The sequence below is a fragment of the Salmo trutta genome, chromosome 18 (assembly GCF_901001165.1).
Source record: "Salmo trutta chromosome 18, fSalTru1.1, whole genome shotgun sequence".
Lineage (NCBI taxonomy): Eukaryota > Metazoa > Chordata > Actinopteri > Salmoniformes > Salmonidae > Salmo > Salmo trutta.
This window is the reverse complement of record NC_042974.1, coordinates 23,726,776-23,750,879: the sequence shown is the minus strand read 5'-3', so window position 1 is coordinate 23,750,879 and position 24,104 is coordinate 23,726,776. Positions and strand designations below refer to the sequence as shown.

The 24,104-nt window shown below is 40.8% G+C and overlaps 1 protein-coding gene across 1 annotated transcript in view; it reads right to left on the bottom strand.

Moving 5' to 3' along the window:
- LOC115153048 (DNA nucleotidylexotransferase) overlaps positions 1–24,104 on the bottom strand; it is a 138,519-nt gene that overhangs the window by 67,797 nt on the left and 46,618 nt on the right. Inside the window, exon 8 of the mRNA XM_029698078.1 lies at positions 1,322–1,424. Within this exon, the coding sequence (XP_029553938.1) occupies positions 1,322–1,424 (103 nt within the window). The remainder of the gene's footprint in view (positions 1–1,321; positions 1,425–24,104) is intronic.

Genomic DNA, 24,104 nt, shown 5'->3' with positions numbered 1-24,104 from the left:
TGCACTTGGCTCTGTAATCATCCTCTCCTCCAATCACTTTATCCCTCTCCACACTGTAGGGCACTAACCCAATTCCCCTCAGCCCTCTCCTCTTTTTCTCTGTTCATACTACTCTCTCAACTCTACAAACATTTCTTTATTTTTTCTCTACTGCATTCTGAGAACATTCTTTCTCAATTTTTTTCTCTGTTTTGTTTCAACGCATTTCTTTCTGAGGTGTGGAAATATAGTGGTGTGGGGTGAGTAAGTCGGGAGGGTTAGTGTAACGTCTGCTTCCAACTCACAGCCTCAAACCCGTAGATCCCCTGAACGCTGCTCACTTTCCAGCCCACTTTCCAGCTCACACTCTCAAACACCTAGATCCCCTGAACGCAGCTCACTCTCCAGATCCCAATCACCTGAATTCTAATTACCTGTTCACATACCTGTATGTCATTATCACACACTATTTAGTTCAGTTCTTTGCACCCCATCCCTGTGAGGTATTGTTTGTTTTGTGACACACAGCTTTCGGGGGGGTGGGTTTAACGTGATTTACACCTCCCGTGTATGATAGTTTTTGCCTCTCACTAACGACGCCTTAAGCGTATTCCCTGCCTGTATTTTAGCCTATCGGATTTCCTGATATCTACCTATTGCCTGATCTACCGGACAATGTTCCTAGCCTTTTCCCTGCCTGTACTGTTGTCCCTTTTGGACCCCCTGTGTATGATCTTGTGCCTGTCCCTGGACCCAGCTACCTGCCTCCTCCTGTGGTCCTTTACAATAAACACCTGCTGCGCCCTGCGCTTGAAACCAGCTCTCTGTCTCCCCTCGTGTTCATGACAGTTAGGCACATCATACTCAGTCTTTGCGGTAGTGTATGTGCACTAGGAACGATGTGAGAGGAATCACAAGTTCCATGCCTTGAGGAGACAAACTAGTTGTTCTTTGTCAGCACTGACTAAGCTGCTAATCAAGGGTTTAACTCTCTTTTCAACTTTTTGTTGAAAGAATGCAATTAAGTAGAATTGACCTTTATAATAAAACAAACCTTCACCAAAACTGCACACTCCAATCTTTACTGAAGTGATACTCCACTTGATGTTGCCACAATCCAAACATCACTTAGTTCTGTGCTTTTCTACTATTAATCTTGGTAAAGGGTAACTAACCACCCTGGAACCTTCTGAGGGGACTGATATGTGTTTTACTGTATATCCTGTATAACTGCTATTACATTTACGTCATTTAGCAGACGCTCTTATCCAGAGCGACTTATCCTGTTCAATCACAGTCATTGAGCTTTGTCTACTGTATATGCAATAATACATTCATTTACCTGGTCCCTCAGTCTGTCAATCACATGAAGCAGTAGCCCCTCTTCTTTCCCCATCTCAGGCATAGTCAAGAGGAAGTCCACATCATGCCCATACTCTTTCCCCCTGGGGACAGAAAGTGATTTAAGACTATTGTCACCAGTCAACGCAAGCAATAAATAATTCAATGAGAATATGTTTAGTCACACTGGATAACTGTTACACAGTAAGATGGCAGCCTGGCCATTAGGAGAAAGGAGTATATTAATGGATTTTACTTTTTCCTGTTATTCAAACAAGCAATTTGTCCTGCGTCATTAAGTTCAAAAGCCCATTTTTGTTGTCTCAGCTGTCAGCAGAGCCTTCCCTTTTATGAGAATCATAATTTTCTACTTGGATTACTGTAATAAAGAACACTCGTACTGAGCATGGCTGCACACACAATATATAGTCTGTCAATGTCAGCGGAAATGTGAGCAGTGAACAAGATAGACAGAAATAAGTGAATAGAACAAATAAAAAATGCTTCTCTGACATGTACTCAAGCTTTGAGACATATCAACCACAGATGTGCCGTGGCCCTTGAATGTCAGATGAGTGGAGTGAAATGTACTGATTCCTATTCGGACAACCTCAAAAAACTGTTTCTAGACCTAAAGGCCTAAAGACCTTATTTAACCTACCTATCAAATAAGAGATCTGGAGGTCTCTATTTTTCTGCTACAAATCTAATTGGAACCAGCTGCCCAGAGAGGATGATCCAAAGAGTGTATTAAATCATGGAAACCCACCCGCTCTACTAGTCTCTGGCTTAGATGGTATCAACAGTGAGTTGAACAAAGAGTACACTGATACAAAGAACCTAAGCATTGCCTGTGACTGTTGGAGTTGGCCCTCAAAGGCTTATAGCGAAGTTATGCCTGATTGTCATCCTGTAGGTAGTTTATAGAGGAGCAGCACGCCCCCTCAGAACCTGGGCCTAGGTGGCTCTAGATAACCCTGCTGGTGTCATCCCAGGGCACTGAGGCAAACCACAAGTTTCTTTCAGTTCCTGATCGCCCCTCTTTGATCAACAAGCACCCACAATCATAAGTGCCTATCTGACGGTTAACAACACATCAAAACAACACCAAATTGTCCCGTGTCTTAAAGCGCCGTTTGATCTCGTCCACCACCGCCATCGCCGTCATCTGAATGATGGGAGTAAAAGAGCAGCAGGGCGTCAAAGAAAGAAAAAGGAGAGGACAAACAGACTGTCTGAGGGAGAAGTCTGCAGCAAAAGGTCATTGTGTCTAATTCAGTGGGCAAGGAATGAGACAACAGCTGCTTAGAGCTCAACAAGGCATGCTAATGTCTCTAGCTCAGTTGTAGCACAGCAGGGAGGTCTACCTCGCAGACATAGACAGTACCTGGCTCACATGTTTAGTCTGACTTAAGATAAGGTCACAGCTTTATTGTGATAGATTCAGGGCATTTTACGCTTTCAAAGTACTATGGCCAGTCTGATGCACAATTACACAATCAGGGACAATCTGTTGCTCAAGCCGATTGAAAAGCACTTCCATCTAACCACTAAGCAAAATGTTGATTTCAAACTAAGTCATCATGTGCCAAATTGTAAAGTTGGAGCAATTTGAAGTGAATTACCAAGGACTGAGACCTATCATTCTGAGGTCCACATTCGGATTCAATGAGAGACAGAAGCTGTGAGGTGAGAGAGCTAGTAAAGATTTGTAACCTTTTTGGAAACACACACATCTAATGAATGGACACTACTTTCATGCAAATATGCCACAACACACTTCTGCCTAATACCAAGGCAGTGTGGTTAAGTAAATCTCTGAGCTAGTCTCTGCTGTGCTAGCAAAATGTACTTGATTGCACCACGTAAGTGTGTGTCATGAATAGCAAAACTGGAGGCCGGGGGAAAATAATCAGCATAAATTCAGTTTGCCTCCAATCAAATCTCAAACACCAAGGATTTATCGAAGTGTGTGCTCCAGAAGCAAATTTCAGTCTGGTCTCATAGACTAGTCTTAACATAGTACATGCAGGGACTGGGAGACTGGTCAGGATCGAGGCAAAGATGAACAGAGCAAAGTACAGTGAGAACCCTGATGAATACCTGCTCCAGAGCACTCAGGACCTCAGACTGGGGCATAGGTTCACCTTCCAACAGGACAATGACCCTAAGCACACAGACAAGACAACGCAGGAGTGGTTTCGGGACAAGTCTCTGAATGTCCTTGAGTGGCCCAGCCAAAGCCTGGACTTGAACCCAATCGAACATCTCTGGAGAGACCTGAAAATAATAGCTACGTTCCCCATCCAACCTGACAGAGCTTGAGAGGATCTGCAGAGAAGAATGGGAGAAACTCCCCAAATACAGGTGTGCCAAGCTTGTAGAGTCATACCAAGTGATGATTTTAGCATGTAAATCTTTGTGGGTCAAAAACAAAAAAGTGGAATGCATGCCAGCAAAGCCACTACACAACACAACACTTAACAATAAATTAGTTGCACTATAACGGTGACAAACGGTGCCCACAAACTGTTAGGGCCTACATAAAGCTGTCTCAACAGCAGTCCCAACACCTTACCACTGCTACACCTGGATATCAGGAGGAGCCTTGTCTGGCAGCGAAGCAGTTAATTCAGCCTCATTTTACTGCCTTTTATAAAAACATAGCTGATATGGCTGACTTGCTTAAACAAATGTGGTTTCTACTGACAATTGAGATATGCCATAATTTGTATAAGGGGACGACAAGCGAACAAGAGGCAATCAGTAATTTCGATTAACCCTCCTGCTGTGTTCCGGTCGAATTGGACCAATTTACAAGTTCTCTCTCTGAAAAATGTAGTTCATTTAATATGATTGTCATAAGGTTCCGGGCATCTGAACACACAAAATACATTTTGATGATTTTCATTAAATTTTGGGTGTTTTATTTAACTTTTGTATACCTGTGGTGTTCCCGGTCAAAAATGACCGGTCATTAGAAATGAATGGGTGAGAGTACAATTAATGTATAAAATTTAGTTCAGGCACATGCCCATTCATCAGATGGACAGGCTTCCTCTCCCAGACTCCCACATGCATATGTGTTTGAGCACGCACACACACACACCTCACTCCCCTTCTTGGCTTCCATGGCAACCCCCACGGGAACCTTTCCCCAAAATAATCTTGCCCCCAAGTGAACCAAACCTGTTGGCATTCTCACAAACAATCGCAACATTGTTTCAATACTATATAGAACTTTTCTCGCAGCTCTGGTATATAAAGCTTTATTGAGGCCTTGCTCACAATTCATTCTGTGGTAGCACAATGACCAAACAATATACTGTATGTGAGGCTCTTGATCATATCTTTGATCATGACACTGGTGAGGAGGAGAGAATCTTTATTAAACTTTGACACAAAGCTGTCAGAGGGGCCAAAATGTATCTCTCTCTACAGTATCCAGAGAACTGACTATTGAATGTATAATAGAATAATATTATAGTATCCATGTCTGGTATCTATCTGAAACTTGTCTGAGTAGAACTCTGATGCCATCTATACTGATTATATCAAATATTAGGAACACCTTCCTCAGAGGGGTTAAATGCGGAAGACACATTTCAATTGAATGCATTCAGTTGTACAACTGACTAGGTATCCCCTTTCCCTTTCCCTTCCCTAATATTGAATTGACTCCCCCTTTTGTCCTCAGAACATCTGAGGAAAGGGGATACCTATCTGTGTCTGAACTTCACTGCTCGACTGAGGGACCGTACAGATAGTTGTATGCGTGGGGTACAGAGATGAGGTAGTCATTCAAAAAAGAATGTTAAACACAATGCAACTTATTATGTGACTTGTTAAGCACATTTTTACTCCTGATCTTATTTAGGCTTTCCATAATAAAGGGGTTGAATACTTTTTGACTCAGGACATTTCAGCTTTTCATTTTTTAGGGAATTTGTAAAAACAAAATCTAAAAACATAATTCCACTTTGACATTATGGGGTAATGGTAGCTAACCCCAATCCGTACACATTTGCGCAACCGCAGCATTCAAACGAGGCTACAATGGAAACTAAATGGGACTGTAGCAACTGTGTTGGCATCAAAATCCAGGGTGTGAAGTAAGTTTCGATTCAGCGTTGATTGACATGGTAATGGACCAATAGTATTGGAGAAAAGTTGAAAAAAACTGACCCCGCTGACGCTGTACGTTAAAGTGTGGCGTGTCCCGTAACGTACAGCACACATTATTCAACTAATTCTGTGCCGTACAGCCTCTTTCCAGCAGGTGTAGCGCTTCTCTCGCAGATTAAAAACAAGAAATGATCAATGGTGAGTGTAAATTACTCGTGAGTTCATCAATAGTTAATTCAATCAATTGTTAATTTTTCGCGTTATCACTGCGAGCCATCATGACTCTCAAAAACCGTGACAGCCACAGTTTAATTGTTCAGAGAAATTTGGCGCCGCCCTAAAAACCCTACACAAACAGGTATGTAATGAGACATTATATAAACTCTTTATAGTGTTTCATTTATATTTGAGGTAATAAGTTGGCAAAATCGGGTGAAAAAAGCCGTTTCCCCACACTATCTCCCCCTTTCACTATGATGCAGTAGCTTTCTCTTTCCCATCCGCCATTTTTTAAAAGACCAGACATAGCTCCATTGCCTTCAATCATGCAGAGACGGGCAGCATGAAGGTCTCCTCATTAATTTTGCTGGAAATGGGAGAAATTGTGCTTTACAATGGTATTCATATTACAGTTGACCTGGAAGTATTATGTTTTTGGGGCGCTAAAATAAGGTCAACTGTACGGAACAGAGCGATGTACAAACATGCGTTAGCTTTCGTTATAGTGTGTAGGCCAGTGACCAAAAATCTCAATTTAATCAATTTTAAATTCAGGCTGTAACTCAACAAAATGTTGGTAAAGTCAAAAGGTGTGAAGTCACTGTAATTCATGACCCATTCCTTGTTAGCATGAATAGCAAGTTTTAAATGACAACACAATCATTGGACAAACTGTAGTGTTTTTTGGAAAGGTGGGTGTCTATTATGCTGTGGTTGTCTTGGTTGCGCATAGGACAGGTTTAAACATGTGTGATTACAATGTATAAACATCCTCTCAATGCGTGGTGTGAGTGGGTAATAAATATCCTGACTTGTTTGAGAAATGGTGCAGACTCACCCCAATGTTTAAAACTCAAAATGCAGTTGCCTGGAGCTCAGACGCTCTGTCTAACTGTAATTCTAACATAGCCGGGTAGGCTGAGACAATGTAGTCTCAAACATATGTTTATAACATTTAACCCTTTTATTGTTGTGTGGTAATCAGTTGAGTGTGATGTTTATTCCTATGCATATTGTGCATATGGCCAAGTCCATTGGATATGTGAAGATATGTGTGAGTTATGAGTTTTGTCCCACCGCTCTGCTAGCCAGTGGCGAGCTGGGTGGCTGTTTTTTGATAAGCTACACGGGATGGTCTAAGGTATTTGATAGGAGTGTCCTATGTTTACATTTGTTTGCTTATTGTTATAATGATGATTGACTATTTTCCCTTACGCGATTACTTTGACTTTTTCTGACTCAACCTATTGCCATTACGTATTTTTTGAGCAATTGATCTAATCACTGACACTATGGAAAGCAGCTGAGTCCTGAGATGAATTTCTTTGCTTCGGCTCAGCGATAAAAGGGAATCATGGCGGCCTGGCTGATGCCATCTATACGGATGTAGGATCTCTGTGGTAACTTGTATCTGTATAGGGGAAATTTTTAATTACTTCACGCAAAGGGATTTTATTGTCCTCTCAGGCATTACTTCTTATTTACGTTGGTCTCCCTCACATAAGCCTGTGACATCCTGTAGAGATTGGGCCTGGGTGATCAGGTTACTGTAAACTTGGTATCATTTGATTGGTAAATGGTGGTTGGTTTTCAGAAGTTAAAAATGAAGGTCTGTGGTATTCATATCCTGTATATTTTCCATTGGAGAAAGATTGTACAATATTTTTCTCATTTCCTAGGCTTCTAGGCATCTTGTTGTTCATGCTTTGCCTGGTAACTCTAAGATCTGTATGTCTAGAATAATGCCTTGTAATGGTTGTTAATTCTTCGTATCTCAAGCGTTATGTCTTGTATGCAATTTAATACATTTTACAAAGTGAACAAATATTTTTTTGATATTCGCTTCTTATGAATATTCCTTGATCTTAGTCAGCTAAACGCATAATACTTAATTGCACATGGTTTTTCTATCATGTTAAATGGAGTCAGATATTCAGTTGAAAAGACTTTGATCATTTTAATTGCATAGTGTTATCTATAATAAATGCATTGATATCAAATATTACCTCACTACATAACCATAAACCTAACCATAACCCCTAACTCTAGCTAACGTTAGCCACCTAGCTAACGTTGGCGTTAGCCACCTAGCCAAAGGTTACCCATAACAAATTGTAATTTATAACATATCATACGAAATGGATGATGGACATCCACAAATTAATACATACCATATGAAACGTAAAATATCATACTAAATGGAGAGAGATGGATTTCCATTTACTATGTTACGTCTACCCCTGAGTCCAGGTTGCTGAAATGGGATGAAAGCTCCATTACCAAGGAGAGGCAGCTTTTACAGTACAGTCACTGAGTCATGGCATCAGTTTAGAGGCTTTCTTTCATCTACAGTCGGCAGATACTTCTGAATCAACCCTGGTTAACGGAAAAATAAATGACAGCATTTCATTGAGTCCCAATCCCGGCAAAGAGATTTTTTGTATCTCTAATGGTATGCCCTGAAAACACTGTATTCTTATTTAGCTTTAGTTTAAGCATCTACTCCAACTCAATCAGACTGCTCTAAAAGTGTGCTTATACGACTTCTTGAATAGAAAGACTGATGGATGTTTTAAAGGCTGTACCCAGAAACCATGGCTGTGTTCAAGTTATCCGGCATAAGCAACAACAGTTGCTGAGACAACTACATCTACTACTGTGGGCTGTATACCTGATGTGTAGTTACTGTACATACAGCTTATAACTCTATTGCACTAGGATAATTTCTGTACAGAACATATAAAATATAAATGGATATTTACAAGTAAATGACAGGGGCGACACGGATGAATAATAGATTTGTCGGTTGTTTTGCAGTGCTTTGAATCTATTAAAAAACACATTTTAATAAGTTAGCTATGGTATGGCAGCTAGAAATACCTGCCAAGAGAACTTACAGCTGTTTCCTGATTCTTTAATGTGTTTCCATTAACAGCTCCTATATTCTTGAGCATCTTGGGGAACAGTTTTGTTGGCTAAGATGATACACCTGAACATACTGTAGTGGGTGAGTCCACATACTGTCAGTATCCTTAAGGATATGCATAATTGCCTCTAGCATTATGTTATTTCCCAAAATGTGTCACAAAATTGGTAAAGGATTTAAGTGATGACTTATCCTCAAAAACGTTCTTAGGATGCCAGAGAGAACTCTACAAACACTATAAATAATTCAAATACTTCCTATACGATTCCACAATTCAGAGGAAGTTGCAGTTCAATGGAGCAAGTTGAGCTAATGCATTTTTTAAGTGAAAAAGTCATTGACAAAAAAGCAATGTCATGGCTGGGATCTGTGATAACATCACTGCAAATAAAAACAGCACCTCATTGACACCTCAGTCTTTTCACACTCTGAAGTGGCAGACAGCTTTTCTGTATATATTTTTAATCCTCCTTGTTACCCTCCTTCCACAGCTTTCCTCTCCATAAAGGTGAACGTCACAAGCATCAAATCACTAACGTCAACAAATCCTCACACACTTCTCCAACTGAAGTGTCATCAAGGCTACGGGCTGTAGATTGTGCAGGAGTGCAGGACCTCAGAAACTTTGAATGGCAAATTATTATTCTCTATGCTTAGTGGAGATTTTCTTTTAGGAAGAGGCTGCGTTTCCAAAGGTATCCGCCCCGTTCCACCCCCTCCTGACGCCTGGAAGTCTCAGTATTACGTTCTGCACATGTGTTTCTTTACCTCTACTTAATGCCCACATTTGTGACTTGTTTCAGGAAATTAGGCCTATGTTGCACGTCACTACTTCACAGGAGTGGCATTTAAAATGTCTTCTGGAACATATGAACTTTCATGTGCCTTAATAACAAACTTGTATTTCATCCATAAATATGAATAAAATTGTTAAATTACGAGCCTAGTAGGTTTAGCCACGGAAAAAGTCAGGAACCTTCCCATTAGCCATGACTGGCTGAGAAAATGGATGGGCTGGACATGCCGAGAGATGAGTTTGGATTGGTCTGCCATGTAGCATGCTTCTGTCTATAACATGAGGTGTTCAATATGTGTTGTCAGTCCTTTCTACCACGCCGTTTCTCAACAACATTGATGCCCCGAATTTAGCAGGCGCTATCGACAGATCAATTGTAAAAAGTGATGGGCTACTTTCTGCACACACCATGGTCAGTGTGGACCGGTGTGACTTGACACAATGCTGGCCAAACAAGATGTTGCTCCAAGTCTGCCGTGAAGCGTTCATCCACATATACGGGTAAGAGTCTAGCTACATTTTCAGATAAGTTTCAAATTTAGTCAGAAAGTAGTTTTTATTGCAAGTTAAAGCATGCTGTTAGTTAGCTAGCAAATGTTAGCTTGCTGGCTCGCTAGCTAACATTACGTGTTTGATCTGTGTAGTAATATTGTTCGAATCAGAAATCCATTTTCATTGCTAGTTATTACCTAAGCTTAGCTAGCTAACATTGAACCTAGTTTGGTAGCTGCAAATTTATACTACAGCTATGACAATGTTTGTATTGGTAGTAGTATGAGTTGGGATTATGGCAGTTCATTGTTTAGCTAGCTAGCTACATGTCTAAACAAAAGACTCCACTTCGGACGGATTATTACATAATCCATCAAATTAGCCAGGTGTGTCTGGGGGTCATTTCGGGCGTATATTGTTTTTCCTGAACATGTGTACATGTCTAGACAATCGTCACACATCCACTTAGCTAGATGTGGCTGGGGGGTGGTTATAGAATTTCCTTCACATGACCCATCAATTTAGACGTGTGTTGGGTACGCATCATCTAGTAATGATAAAATATTTAAATATTTTTCTCGACACTTTCTGTTTTTCACATTGCTACAGTGAGGGAAAAAAGTATTTGATCCCCTGCTGATTTTGTATGTTTGCCCACTGAAAAAGAAATGATCAGTCTATAATTTTAATGGTAGGTTTATTTGAACAGTGAGAGACAGAATAACAACAAAAAAATCCAGAACAAAACGCATGTAAAAAATGTTATAAAATGATTTGCATTTTAATGAGGGAAAAAAGTATTTGACCCCTCTGCAAAACATGACTTAGTACTTGGTGGCAAAACCCTTGTTGGCAATCACAGAGGTCAGACGTTTCTTGTAGTTTGGCCACCAGGTTTGCACACATCTCAGGAGGGATTTTGTCCCACTCCTCTTTGCAGATTTTCTCCAAGTCATTAAGGTTTTGAGGCTGACGTTTGGCAACTCAAACCTTCAGCTCCCTCCACAGATTTTCTATGGGATTAAGGTGTGTAAATTGGCTAGGCCACTCCAGGACCTTAAAACCTGTTGAGGATCTTATCCCGATCTTATCCCGGTATTGGGATTCATTGTCATGTGACCATGGCGGGGAATTCAAAACTGCAAGAATAATCATTTCAAATAATCAAATAATCAACTATTTTCCTCCATTTGAAAGATATATCTCCTAAATCTAACCACGCTGTCCGATTTTCAGAGGCTTTACGGAGAATGCATAAAGTTAGGTTATGTTAGGAGAGTACATTGACAATAGCTGTGTGTAATGTTTAGCCAATTCAAAGAAGGGCATCAACAGACAGAAAACTAGCTAGAATTATGCACTTACCTTTGACAATCTGCATCAGATGACACTCATAGGACATTATGTTATACAATACATGCATTTTTAGTTCCATCAAGTTCATATTTATATCCAAAAACAGCATTTACAGTCGCGGTGAAATTCAGAATTTTTTTCGGCTCGAATGCTCCCAGTGAATCCAGCATTACAAATCACGGAATTACTATTCGAAAACATTGGTAAATTATAATATTGTCATTCAAAGAATAATATATTATCATCTCGTAATTGCTACCGAATGGCCAGATCTCAAAATAACTTTACTGGGAAATCACATTTTGCAATAAACTGGGTACTATGCTAAGAACAATAAGCTAAGCTATAAGCTAAGCTATACAGTTAGCATCATCTAATATCGATAAATAACATTGTAAATATCCCCTTACCTTTGATTATCTCCATCAGAAGGCAGTGCCAGGGATCCCAGGTCCAGAACAAATGTGGTTTCTTTTGACAAAGTTCATAATTTATGTCCAAATAACACCAAATAGTTAGCGTTCAGTAGGCTCCCACAAAACGAGTTGGTAGGTGTAAAGTCACGCCGAAAAGCTAAAAAAAACGAGTAAATAATCTATTTACGTTTGTTCAAACATGTCAAACGTTGTTTAGCATTAATCTTTTGGTCCATTTTTAACGTGAAACATCAGTAAACATCAGTAATATTTTCACACAACCTATCAAGTGTCTAGAATAAACGATTATGACAAAGACACTCTTCTCAGGTTTATGCGCAGGCGCAAAAAATGAAGTGATGACGTGTCAACTTCCTTGCATTCTAATTTGCTCCCTGTTCATCACAGATGCTTCAAACAACTTTATAAAGATCGTTGACATCTAGTGGAAGCCGTAGGAGTTGCGAACTGAATCCTTTCTCACTATGGTATCTATAAAACAATGACACTAAATAGTACAGTCACAAAATTCACATTTTTTTTAAATCTATGTTTCACAGGTTTTTGCCTGCAATATGAGTTTTGTTATACTTACAGACACCATTCAAACTGTTTTAGAAAATTCAGAGTGTTTTCTATCCAAACCTGAACAATAATATGCATATTCTAGCTTCTGAGTTGGTGTAGGAGGCAGTTAAAAATGGGCACATATTTTTTTCCAAAATTCTCAATACTGCCCCCTAGCCCACTCCAGGACCTTAATGTGCTTCTTCTTGAGCCACTCCTTTGTTGCCTTGGTCGTGTGTTTTGGGTCATTGTCATGCTGGAAGACCCATCCACGACCCATTTTTCAATGCCCTGGCTGAGGGAAGGAGGTTCTCACCCAAGATTTGACGGTACATGGCCCCGTCCATCGTCCCTTTGATGTGGTGAAGTTGTCCTGTCCCCTTAGCAGAAAAACACCCCCAAAGCATAATGTTTCCACCTCCATGTTTGACGGTGGGGATTACATTTTACTTTTTTTTTTTTACATTTTAGTCATTTAGCAGACGCTCTTATCCAAAGCGACTTACAGTAGTGAATGCATGCATTTTTTCCCCCCGTACTGGTCCCCCGTGGGAATCAAACCCACAACCCTGGCGTTGCAAACACCATGCTCTACCAACTGAGCCACAGGGGACATGTGTGCTTGGGGTCATAGGCAGCATTCCTCCTCCTCCAAACACGGCGAGTTGAGTTGATGCCAAAGAGCTCTATTTTGGTCTCATCTGACCACAGCATTTTCACCCAGTTGTCCTCTGAATCATTCAGATGTTCATTGGCAAACTTCAGACGGGCACGTATATGTGCTTTCTTGAGCAGGGGGACCTTGCGGGCGCTGCAGGATTTCAGTTCTTCACGGCGTAGTGTGTTACCAATTGTTTTCTTGGTGACTATGGTCCCAGGTGCCTTGAGATCATTGACAAGATCCTCCCGTGTAGTTCTGGGCTGATTCCTCACCGTTCTCATGATCATTGCAACTCCACGAGGTGAGATCTTGCATGGAGCCCCAGGCCGAGGGAGATTGACAGTTCTTTTGTGTTTCTTCCATTTGCAAATAATCGCACCAACTGTTGTCACCTTCTCACCAAGCTGCTTGGCGATGGTCTTGTAGCCCATTCCAGCCTTGTGCAGGTCTACAATCTTGTCCCTGACATCCTTGGAGAGCTGGAGAGCTCTTTGGTCTTGGCCATGGTGGAGAGTTTGGAATCTGATTGATTGATTGCTTCTGTGGACAGGTATCTTTTGTACAGGTAACAAGTTGAGATTAGGAGCACTCCCTTTAAGAGTGCTCCTGGGAGCCAGACATCTTTCTGATTGAGAGGGGGTCAAATACTTATTTCCCTCATTAAAATGCTAATCAATTTATAACATTTTTGACATGGTTTTTCTGGATTTTTTTGTTGTTATTCTGTCTCTCACTGTTCAAATAAACCTACCATTAAAATTATAGACTGATCCTTTCTTTGTCAGTGGGCAAACGTACAAAATCAGCAGGGGATCAAATACTTTTTCCCCCTCACTGTACTATTCAAGTAACCACTTCACTGTAACGTTTACACCTTCTGTATCCTGTGCATGTGACAAATAAACATAGTTTTTATTTGATATAGCGTGTGTTTACCACGTGGCCTCACATGTGAATTCTTGAAGAGATGGTTGGGGCCAAGGCTTAAGAGGGTTTGAACGATGCTGAATGGGTGTAGACAAAGAAGAGCTCTCCAGTAGGTGTACCAAATTTCTACTGGAAAAGTGGGGTTCCATCCAAAGTGGGGTTTCAAGTTTCAAAGCAGAATTACTTCCCCATTGTTCCTCAACTGCAATGTATGATATACAATTGTATAGCTTGGAGTCTCTACTTTTATCCAATATAAAAAACACAATTTCAAATTTTGCTACATAAGACCGAATTGAGGCAGTCAGTCACATTTGTGGTCACCCTCCATTCACATTTCTCACTGTCAATCATGAATGATAATTATTCAAGTTATACCAGTGAAACGTCCATGCAGAATCTCCATGCCAACCATTCTTCTTGAGTTTTGTACAGTGCTGTTTTGAATTTTTTAGCGAAGCACATATTTTGCTTAGTGGTGAGTGCTGTTGAGTTTTGGCCCCATGAGAAAAAAAAATGTGACCATTCGCACAACCATCCTATAATCTTATAAGGAATGAGGTGATGTTTTTTGTCTTACAGTAACGTTATATTATGCTATTACATTATGTTCTGTTAAGTAGCATACTGCCAGTATGTGATCTTGTAGACATTGATTCAACTTTATTAAACAAACACCATTCACCAGAGTAGCCTGTTATCTGGACAGCCAAACTAGTAGAGCAGAGACAGGCTGTGCATAAAGTACAAAATCCTGCACATGCACAGAAACTTCAATTTTTCTGCTAGTGGAAAGAGGCTTCCATAGAATTCAGAAACACAGCCACTCCGTTTTGCTTTTAATGACAGTACTTAAATGTACAAAACAATGGGTTTATAAGGTTATTCGCTTTATATGAATCATAAATCTAATACAGTATGACTTGGATTCTTCCATATAACATGGATGGACGGATAGATAAAAAGGGCTACAGAATAGTTTAGAAATAACATTCTGTACATTGACCTCCTTTATGTGATGTAGAGGAGGATGAGTGGAGGGCCCCTCACTGTTAACCTGTCTGGGCTAGGGGGCAGTATTTTCACGGCCGGATGAAAAATGTACCCAATTTAAACAGGTTACTACTCTGGCCCAGAAACTAGAATATGCATATTATTAGTAGATTTGGATAGAAAACACTCTGAAGTTTCTACAACTGTTTGAATGGTGTCTGTGAGTATAACAGAACTCATAAGGCAGGCAAAAACCTGAGAAAAATCCAAGCAGGAAGTGGAAAGTCTGAGAATTGTAGTTCTTCTTTTGATTCTCTATCGAAGCTACAGTGTCTGTGGGGGACGTTGCACTTCCTAAGGCTTCCATTGGCTGTCTAAAGCCTTCAGAAAGTGGTTTGAGCCTTCTCCTGTCACTGGGCAGATAATAGGAGCTCAGTTACTGAGTGGTCTGCCTGGCAACAAAGGGATTGGATATGCGCAGTCACGCGAGCACGCCGTTCCTGCTTTTTCTTCTTGAATGAATATGCTATTGTCCCGTTGGAATATTATCGCAATTTTATGTTAACAATACCATAAAGATTGTTTTTAAACAGCGTTTGACATGCTTCTAAGTACGGTAATGGAACATTTTGACTTTTCGTCTCTTGTTCCGCGCTCGCGCGTTATGCTTTTGGATAAGTGATCTGTACGCACAAACAAAACGGAGGTATTTGTACATAAATATGGATTATTTGGAACAAAAACAACATTTCTTATGGAAGTAGCAGTCCTGGGAGTGGATTCTGACAAAGATCAGCAAAGGTAAGAGAATATTTCTAATACTAATTCTGAGTTTAGGTTGCCCCGAACTTGGCGGGTGTCTGAATAGCTCACAGTGATGGCTGAGTTATGTACTCAGAATATTGAAAAATGTGCTTTCTCCGTAAAAATATAACAAAAATCTGACACAGCGGTTGCATCCAGGGGTAGTTTATCTATAATTCTTAAAATAATTGTTATATATTTTGTCGACGTTTATGATGAGTATTTTTGTAAATTGATGTGCACATTTACCGGACGTTTTGGTGGGAATACATTTTCTGAACATCACGCACCAATGTAAAATGCTGTTTTTGGATATAAATATGAACTTTATCGAACAAAACATACATGTATTGTGTAACATAATGTCCTAGGAGTGTCATCTGATGAAGATCATCAAAAGGTTAGTGCTTCATTTAGCTGTGTTTTGGGTTTTATTGACACATGTCCTTGCTTGGAAAATGGCTTTGTGATTATTTTTGTCTATGTACTCTCCTAACATAATCTAATGTTTTGCTTTCGCTGTAAAGCCTTTTTGAAAATCGGACAATGTGGTTAGATTAAGGAGAAGTGTATCTTTAAAATGGTGTAAAATAGTTGTATGTTTGAGAAAGCTGAATTATGACATTTTGTTGATTTTCAATTTGCCGCCCTGATATTTCACTGGCTGCATCCCACCTAGCCCATAGAAGTTAAGCGATACAGGTGACCAGGAAAGGCATGCCCCATGAAGGCCACCTCACACAATCTCCCCATCTGTCATGGCTTGCTATATACCCTCTCTGCACTCCCCCTTGTCTCATTTGAATCCAATCATGGACATTTCCAACCCACACTCAGCTCGACCCCATCCATCTACTGTAGCTAGTGTGTCTAATTGTCACATCTGCTCCTGCTACGCCCTCTGGTGTTCATCCGGTGTCTTCCTAACCTGCAGTTACTCCCGCTATACACACTCTCCCTCTCCTCTTTAGCGTCCCACCTAGCCCATAGAAGTTAAGAACATTTGAATTATGTAATACCACTTATTTTCAGTATAATAGGTCTCCACTGCAAATGTGTTTCATCAACCCTGAGAATATCTCATTGGCGATGTGCATGTTCTCTCGCCAGTCGATGGTTCAATTATGAACTTCAGGGGGTCACCTGGCTCGATGAACAACTCTATAGCAACCAGTTCATGTGTCGCCCTGACCTAGGAGAGAGGGTTTGTTTCTCTATGTGGTTAGGTCAGGGTGTGGGGTGGGCATTCTATGTGTTGAATTTCTTTGTGTTGGGCCGAGTATGGTTCCTAACCAGAGGCAGCTGTCTATCGTTGTCTCTGATTAGGAACCATACTTAGGCAGCCTGTTTTTCCTTTGGGTTTTGTGGGTAGTTGTTTTCCATTTTGTCGATGTACCTGACGGAACTGTTTGTTATTTTGTTTAAGTGTCATCATAAATAAAGGAAATATGAGCACTTTACACGCTGCGCCTTGGTCCCCTTTCGACGACCCGTGTGACATCATGATGCAAATTAGATTGTTTTTTGCTTTTTGAACTACTTCCAGACCTGGGTTCAAATACAATTTGAAATCGTTTCAAATACTTTAGATGTGCTTGCTTCAGCTTGCAATGGAACCAATAGAAAAGTCCCAAAAGTGCAAACCCCGCCCACCCGACAATCCAGGCAGGTAAAAAGGTCACCCAGGTCTGGCTGCTTTAGATTGTTTCTCTCTTCCATTGAGCTTTGAATACTTTAAATGTCTTCCTCATACCCTGCAAACAATAATGAGTCGTTATGGCATCTTGGGATATTACGAATCGGTCACCTAAAGTCGTCAGGATGTTGTGTCATGGTACCCTGGAGATTTTGTCTAGTTCCCGGTTGGTCCCAAGGAACATCCCCAAGGATGATTTTAGGACTTTCTTGTGATGTTGGATCATGGTCCCTTGCAGGCTCCCTCAAGGTTTTGGGATGTTGTGTAATGAAGGTTTTTGTCTAGTTCCAGGTTTGTCCCGTGGATGTCACCTGATGGTCGCAAAGAAACATTCTCCCAGCAAACAAACAGAAAGTTCTACCCAGGGCATGTGCAGCGTAGTTTCCTAACACATCACACTTTGAGACTGTTGCCAAGCCCATCAAGGCTCTGATTGGTGAACCACTGATCCAGTCACCGCTTTTACACACAAAGAGTGCTTTTAACTTACATATTTGACACACTTTGACATAAATGATTACATTCTGTATGTTTATTCATACAATAATTATTATTTATTAGATACTGGGTAGTTTGGATACTGGATGCTGATTGGCTAAAACAGCTTTTAGCGTGTGTACAGTATGTGAGACTGTATCACGACTATGATGTTTATCTTTTTCACCTTGATATCATTGCACATTTTCACCTCGATAAAATGCCTACATCAACAATAGTTCAACATGCCAATGTAGAAAATAAGCGTTTAGCAAAAAGGGATACAATGTGAGTTTGGGAATACAACAAAAACCAAGCTGAACGTCATTCTACGGGACTTTTATGGTTCAGTTAGAAACATGAACAGCAAAGAATATGGGATTAGCAGCTACGCTGGACACAGAACTTATTTGAACCGACATATCAACGGCCCCCCCTCTCAGTCTGGCATGGAGTATACAAAAGGACATCGAATTCACAACAAGCAACAAAGCTGCCTCTTCACAGATTTTAACAAACCACTGCTTCCGAACCACCATGATCCAGAAACTGTTGGAAGCTTGACTAGAGGCACGAGAAATATTGTCTGTCATAGGACACAGATTCACAACCTCTTCAAAGTTACTGGAGGCCAAATCTGGAAGCGAGGAAGTGGTGGAGCACTTACTGTTCTCTGACAACACAGCAGCAGCTCCCCCAGCTAAAAGAACAGCATTCGTTTCCAGCAGCGTGGAGCCAACAAACGATTACATGGGGAAGCCAACAACAAACGATAACATGGGACAATTTTTCATCCAGATCAACATTAATAAATTATTGCCATGTCTTTGTCACTCTAAAAGTGGCGCTAATGCTCGGTTTTTGCATACATTTAATGTAAGCTTGCGAGCTAGCCTGTGGTTATGTTGCAATGCAACCAGTCTAGCAATGAGACTGTTGTCCGGACTATCTTTTCTGTCGGTATGTGTTTATTATGAATTTATTTATTAAAGCAACATTTCAATTTACATGTGTAGTTCCTTGCCTTACTGTGTTGGCAACCGGTATATAAAAACAATAAGGTACCTCGGGAGTTAGTGCTATATGGCCTATATACCACATCTAAGGGCTCAAACTGCTGAAATAAGTAAATGAAATCAATGAGAGAATAGTCAGATTAACTGATAACTATAATAGCAGTGCAGATGGTACTCTTTTGCTAAGTGCTTCTGAAATTCTACAGACTTTGTGGAGCACCAGAAAGATCAGCATACCCCAAATTCAGAGGTTGTGAGTTCAAATTTCAGGTGGGGTCATATTGAAAAGTCAATCGAAATCATATTGTCATTGATTAAAGATTTTTACACTATTTTAGCTGAACAGCGTACTTGGCTCATTGCTCTCTAGTGACTCTTTGTGGCAGGCCGGGTGCCTGCAGGCTGACCCCGGTCGTCAGTTGAACGCTCTTTCCTCCGACATATTGGTGCAGCTGGCTTCTGGGTTAAGCGAGCGGGTAAGAAACGCGGCTTGGCGGGTCATGTTTCGGAGGACGCATGACTCAACCTTCGCCTCTCCCGAGCCTGTTGTGGAGTTGCAGCACTGAGACAAGATCGTAATCACGAAATTGGGGAGAATAAGGGGGTAAAAATGACCACAAAAAAATACAGGGGACCATGACACTCCTTCCCAAGAACATTCAGGGAACCATGACACAACCTCCCAAGAACGTCCTAAAACGTCCTCGGGGACAAACCGGGAACTATTCTATTCACATGTGAGTTCCAAATATCTCTAATGGTCCCCCCAGTGTGTTTTCTTATGTGCTGTTCCAAAATTAGATTGTTACACAGCAGGACTGCCCTAAAACCAAGGCACGCTCTCTGCTAATTATCTATAGGCTATGTTCAACTTGTCAATTTCCATGATTTTCTAACAACAGTTTGAATTGAGGTGTGTTCTGCCTCCTCATTAATTCACATAAAAGAAGCCCATTTCACTGTGGCGGACAACTTACGTTTTAGGCATGCTATGCTAATGTAGGGTGAGGATTAGCTAGATGAGCCAGACAAATCTCTCTTCAATGACAGACCAAGTACTCCACCAGTGCTTCAGTCAGAACAGAACCTGCCTGAACTTTTCCTCCTGGCGAGGTTTCCGGTTGGCGCCCGTATTGCCTTCATTGTCGTTTTCCTTACTAATAATTACTGTGTGTGTTTCTATCAAAGTGCCTTATTACATTATCATAATACAGTTTCTGTATATTGTGTTGTCATTTCTACTGTAGCATACCATATTTATGTATGGAGCATAATGTATTCCTTTATAACAGTGGACACACAAGGTACTGATTTCAAAACCTTTATGGTGTTATACTCAATTGTGCTTATATAGTAAAAAAATACTGTTAGTTATGTAAAACAATACTAATGGCGTCAAAGCAGTATTAGCTTGTGTTGTATCTTATTGCCGCTTTCAAAACAACTGGGAACTCTGAAATCTCTGACTTCTGACTTCAGTGCATTCAAGACAACTAGGAACTCTGGAAAAACTATCTCCGACTGGGAAAAATCGTTTTCAACGGTCATCCAACTCGGAATTCCAATAGGGAACTCAGGCCTCTGTCTAGAGCTCCAACTTTCCGACCTGAAGATCGCGGACATCATGTTTTGACCTTGCTTTTCTGAGTTCTCATTTGTTTCCGGAAAGCATCATAAACACATTATTTGAAGCTGCCCTGGTCTTATCATGACCATTGCATTGGCCTGTGTATTCATTTGGCCTGCATAGCTCTGTCCTGCCCTACACTTTTGTGGAGCCCTTCTGGAGCTCTTAAATTATTATGTTACTTGTAATAATATTGTTTTATTTCTATATCTTGATATTTAATTCTAATTAGCAATAATTCCTCTTTATTCTGTACTTTCAGAAACCACGCACACACACACACACACACATTGAACATAACTTGCCAAGATCATAACCGGAACTGGACACATTTCATGCAGAAGATTGAGGACAGCTTTTGTATGCTAGCAACATACTGTTTGGAGAGGGAGTAGGGAGGATGATAAGGGAGTGGGGAGGTGGGTGAGCTATTGTCAACAGAATTGCATAATGAAACTGTATTTGATTTGTATGTGAGCTGTATGTCCATTTACAAAAAACCTTCAGTAATCATCTCGCTTGTTAGCTGGGGGTGAACTATGTGTTCTTTGAGGGCAGCAGTGTCGATCAGATGGAAAAATATCTTCTTATACCACTTGGTGGTTTTCCGAGCACATACCACAAAGCTGTTTATCATGTCTGCCTTATCCACTGCCCCCATTTTGTAATTATAGCTAAGCACACACTCTCCCGTCAGGTGGTCCACCCCTGTGGCTCTCTCTTCTGTAGCTCCAAGGTATAGCGATTGGTCTCCTCCACTATGTCTCCCACCAGCTCCTCTGTCAGAAAAACTTTGGAGCCCTCTGCCTCAGAGGGAGATGGCAAGGGACTTTGCACTCCAGACTGGGACTCATCAAAGCCAACAGCAGGGCCAAGAGGGGTGAAATGGCTGGAGACCTTCCATCTACCGCAGATCTCTTGTACTTCATCAACACCAGCAACTACAGAGGGACCTGGGACTTTGTCGGTGAGCAAGTGGTCCTCCAATTCAGGGTTCTCAATGGCCACAGGTTGGGGGGGGGTCAGCTCCTCACTGTCAGAATCTGATTCCTCACTGTCATACTCAGAATCATTTTCTGAATTTACCCAAAAAATCTGAATTTTCACATTTGTGAGTTGTCTCCTTTTGATATACATTGCTAATGCTACAGCTTAACCCACTAGCTACATAGATAAACAACAACACTGAATGGCTCCAAGTGAGTGTCAGGGGTGACGTGATTGGCTGCAAGTGTGGTGATACTGATGGTGTGTTTCCACAGATGGTTTGTTTATGTTGTACCCTAGACTAATGTGACCCTGTAAAGACATTTGTTATTATAAGAAGCTAAAATGTTGAGTAAAATACCTGTAAAAGTAATATATTGGAATATTCTGTTAATTAATTGTGAAAGCACTGTTTTCCTACTGAGATGTATTGCATTGGAAATTGTACAGTGTCTTTAAAAAAGAACATCAAGTTGAGAATGACATCATGCAAGAGGTCAGTCAGTTCTGTGATTGCTATCATAGAAGACCTACACTACTAAAACAAAAAGTTTAGTAATTGAACCAAGCCCCTCATATAAAGTTGCGAAGATGGACTGGAGTTGTCAGTCATTTCAAGGGTGTTTCCACCCGGTCTAAAACAAAAATCAAGACGTGAAAATTTTTAAATACTTACAAGAGAAGACTGCAGTGGGAAGAAATATATAGCTAGCTAGCAAGCATGATCCTGTGGTGGATTTATTGCATGGAGGAGAGAGAAACTACCAACTGTTAGTTGATGTACTCATGTTTTCTAGCTGTGAACAATCCAAGCAAAGGATAAAAATGTCATCTGAAAGAGAAACTGTTGTAGTCGAAATTGAGAAGAAATTGCCTGCATTGTCATTGAGTGAGATGAAAGAAAATATGCGAGAATCTGAAACTAAAAGTTAGTGAGGACATAGCAAATTCATCTAATTTGTTAAGGAGATCTATCATTCAGTACTTAGAGAGAGATTAATTTTTTATTTAACTACGCAAGTCAGTTAAGAACAAATTCTTATTTACAATGACGGCCTACCCCAGCCAAACCCTGATGACACGATTGGGACTCCCAATCATGGCCAGACGTAATACAGCCTGGATTCAAACCAGGGACTGTAGTGCACTAGGACCTCTTGCACTGAGATGCAGTGCCTTAGATCGCTGCGCCACTCGGGAGATGAGGTTACTCAGGTGAAAGATCAGGGACTTGCAGTGCTTTTGGCAGTAAATTAACAGATTGACAGCTTGAAAAACGTGGGTGATGTTGTTGAAGATGCATCAGTACATCAGGATGGGGATCATGGGCAACCGGTTGTGGTTTGATGCCCTCTTGTGGTGGATGATAGTACTACTGCTAAAGGCATTTCTTCTCACAAACCAGCCAGTGCAATTGAGTCAGATAATAAGCCAATACGAGTGCAGGTGTACACCCCACGTACAGAAAATAGTTCGGAATCAGTAGTCAGATTGGTGAAGTTGGCCAGAAGGATAAATTGAACTTCAACAGTCTTGATTGAAAGATCTGAAAAAAGTCTATGTTGAAGGTGAAATTGTTGAAGCTGTCATTCAGTCGATCGCTCCAGAGGTTAAACTGAAATGCTACCTAGAAAGCAGAACTGAGTTGACACTGAACTCATTGAGACAAATACTGAGAACTCATTGACCAGTGCAGTTCAAGAACCAAAAGAAACCCCTATTCAGTTCTTAGTGTATACAATGGGCATCAGACAGAAAGTCTTCTTTGCATCAGAACGAGCTAAAGCTGGATTTCAGTACAACCAAGAATTAATCCAAACACAGTTCTTGCAGACAGTGATAACAGGTCTCCAAGATGACGTCATATATGCAGATCTCAAGCCTTGCTTACAGGATCCAAATGTGAAGGACGAGACATTACTGGAGAAGATGAATACTGTCTACAGTCTGGAGATAGACAAGAAAATCAAGATGTCAGCCTTATTGAAGAGCGAAGAAGCTAATGTAGTTGCAGTTCAGGAAGAGGAGAAAGATTACACAGAACAGGTCAGTGGTCTTAGGAAGGGGAATGGTCACGCACCTAAACTAAGTACCCTGATTGAGAAGCTTAAAGCTGGAAACAAAGCCATCTGTGATTCTCTTCAATACCTCACCACAGAAGTAGCCAGCCTTTCTCAGACCAATAGGACAAAGACAAGGAAGTACCCACTCCAGCCACGTACCAAAAAATATACTCTGATGGTGGCGATGGTAAACGCAAACCAAGATGCTGTCAACAGTGTGAAGAGTCCAACCCTGATGGAAGAAATGGACAGTGTTACAAATGTGTCAGTAATGAACACTTCGCTGTAGGCTGTCATAAACGAAGAGAGAATACTGCAACTAAACTCAGCAAAAAAAGAAACATCCTCACTGTCAACTGCGTTTATTTTCAGCAAACTTAACATGTGTAAACATTTGGATGAACATAACAAGATTCAACAACTGAGACACATATTGAACAAGATCCACAGACATGTGAATAACATAAATGGAACAATGTGTCCCTGAACAAAAGGGGGAGGGGTCAAAACCAAAAGTAACAGTCAGTACCTGGTGTGGCCACCAGCTGCATTAAGTACTGCAGTGCAGCTCCTCCTCATGGACTGCACCAGATTTGCCAGTTCTTGCTGTGAGATGTTACCCCACTCTTCCCCCAA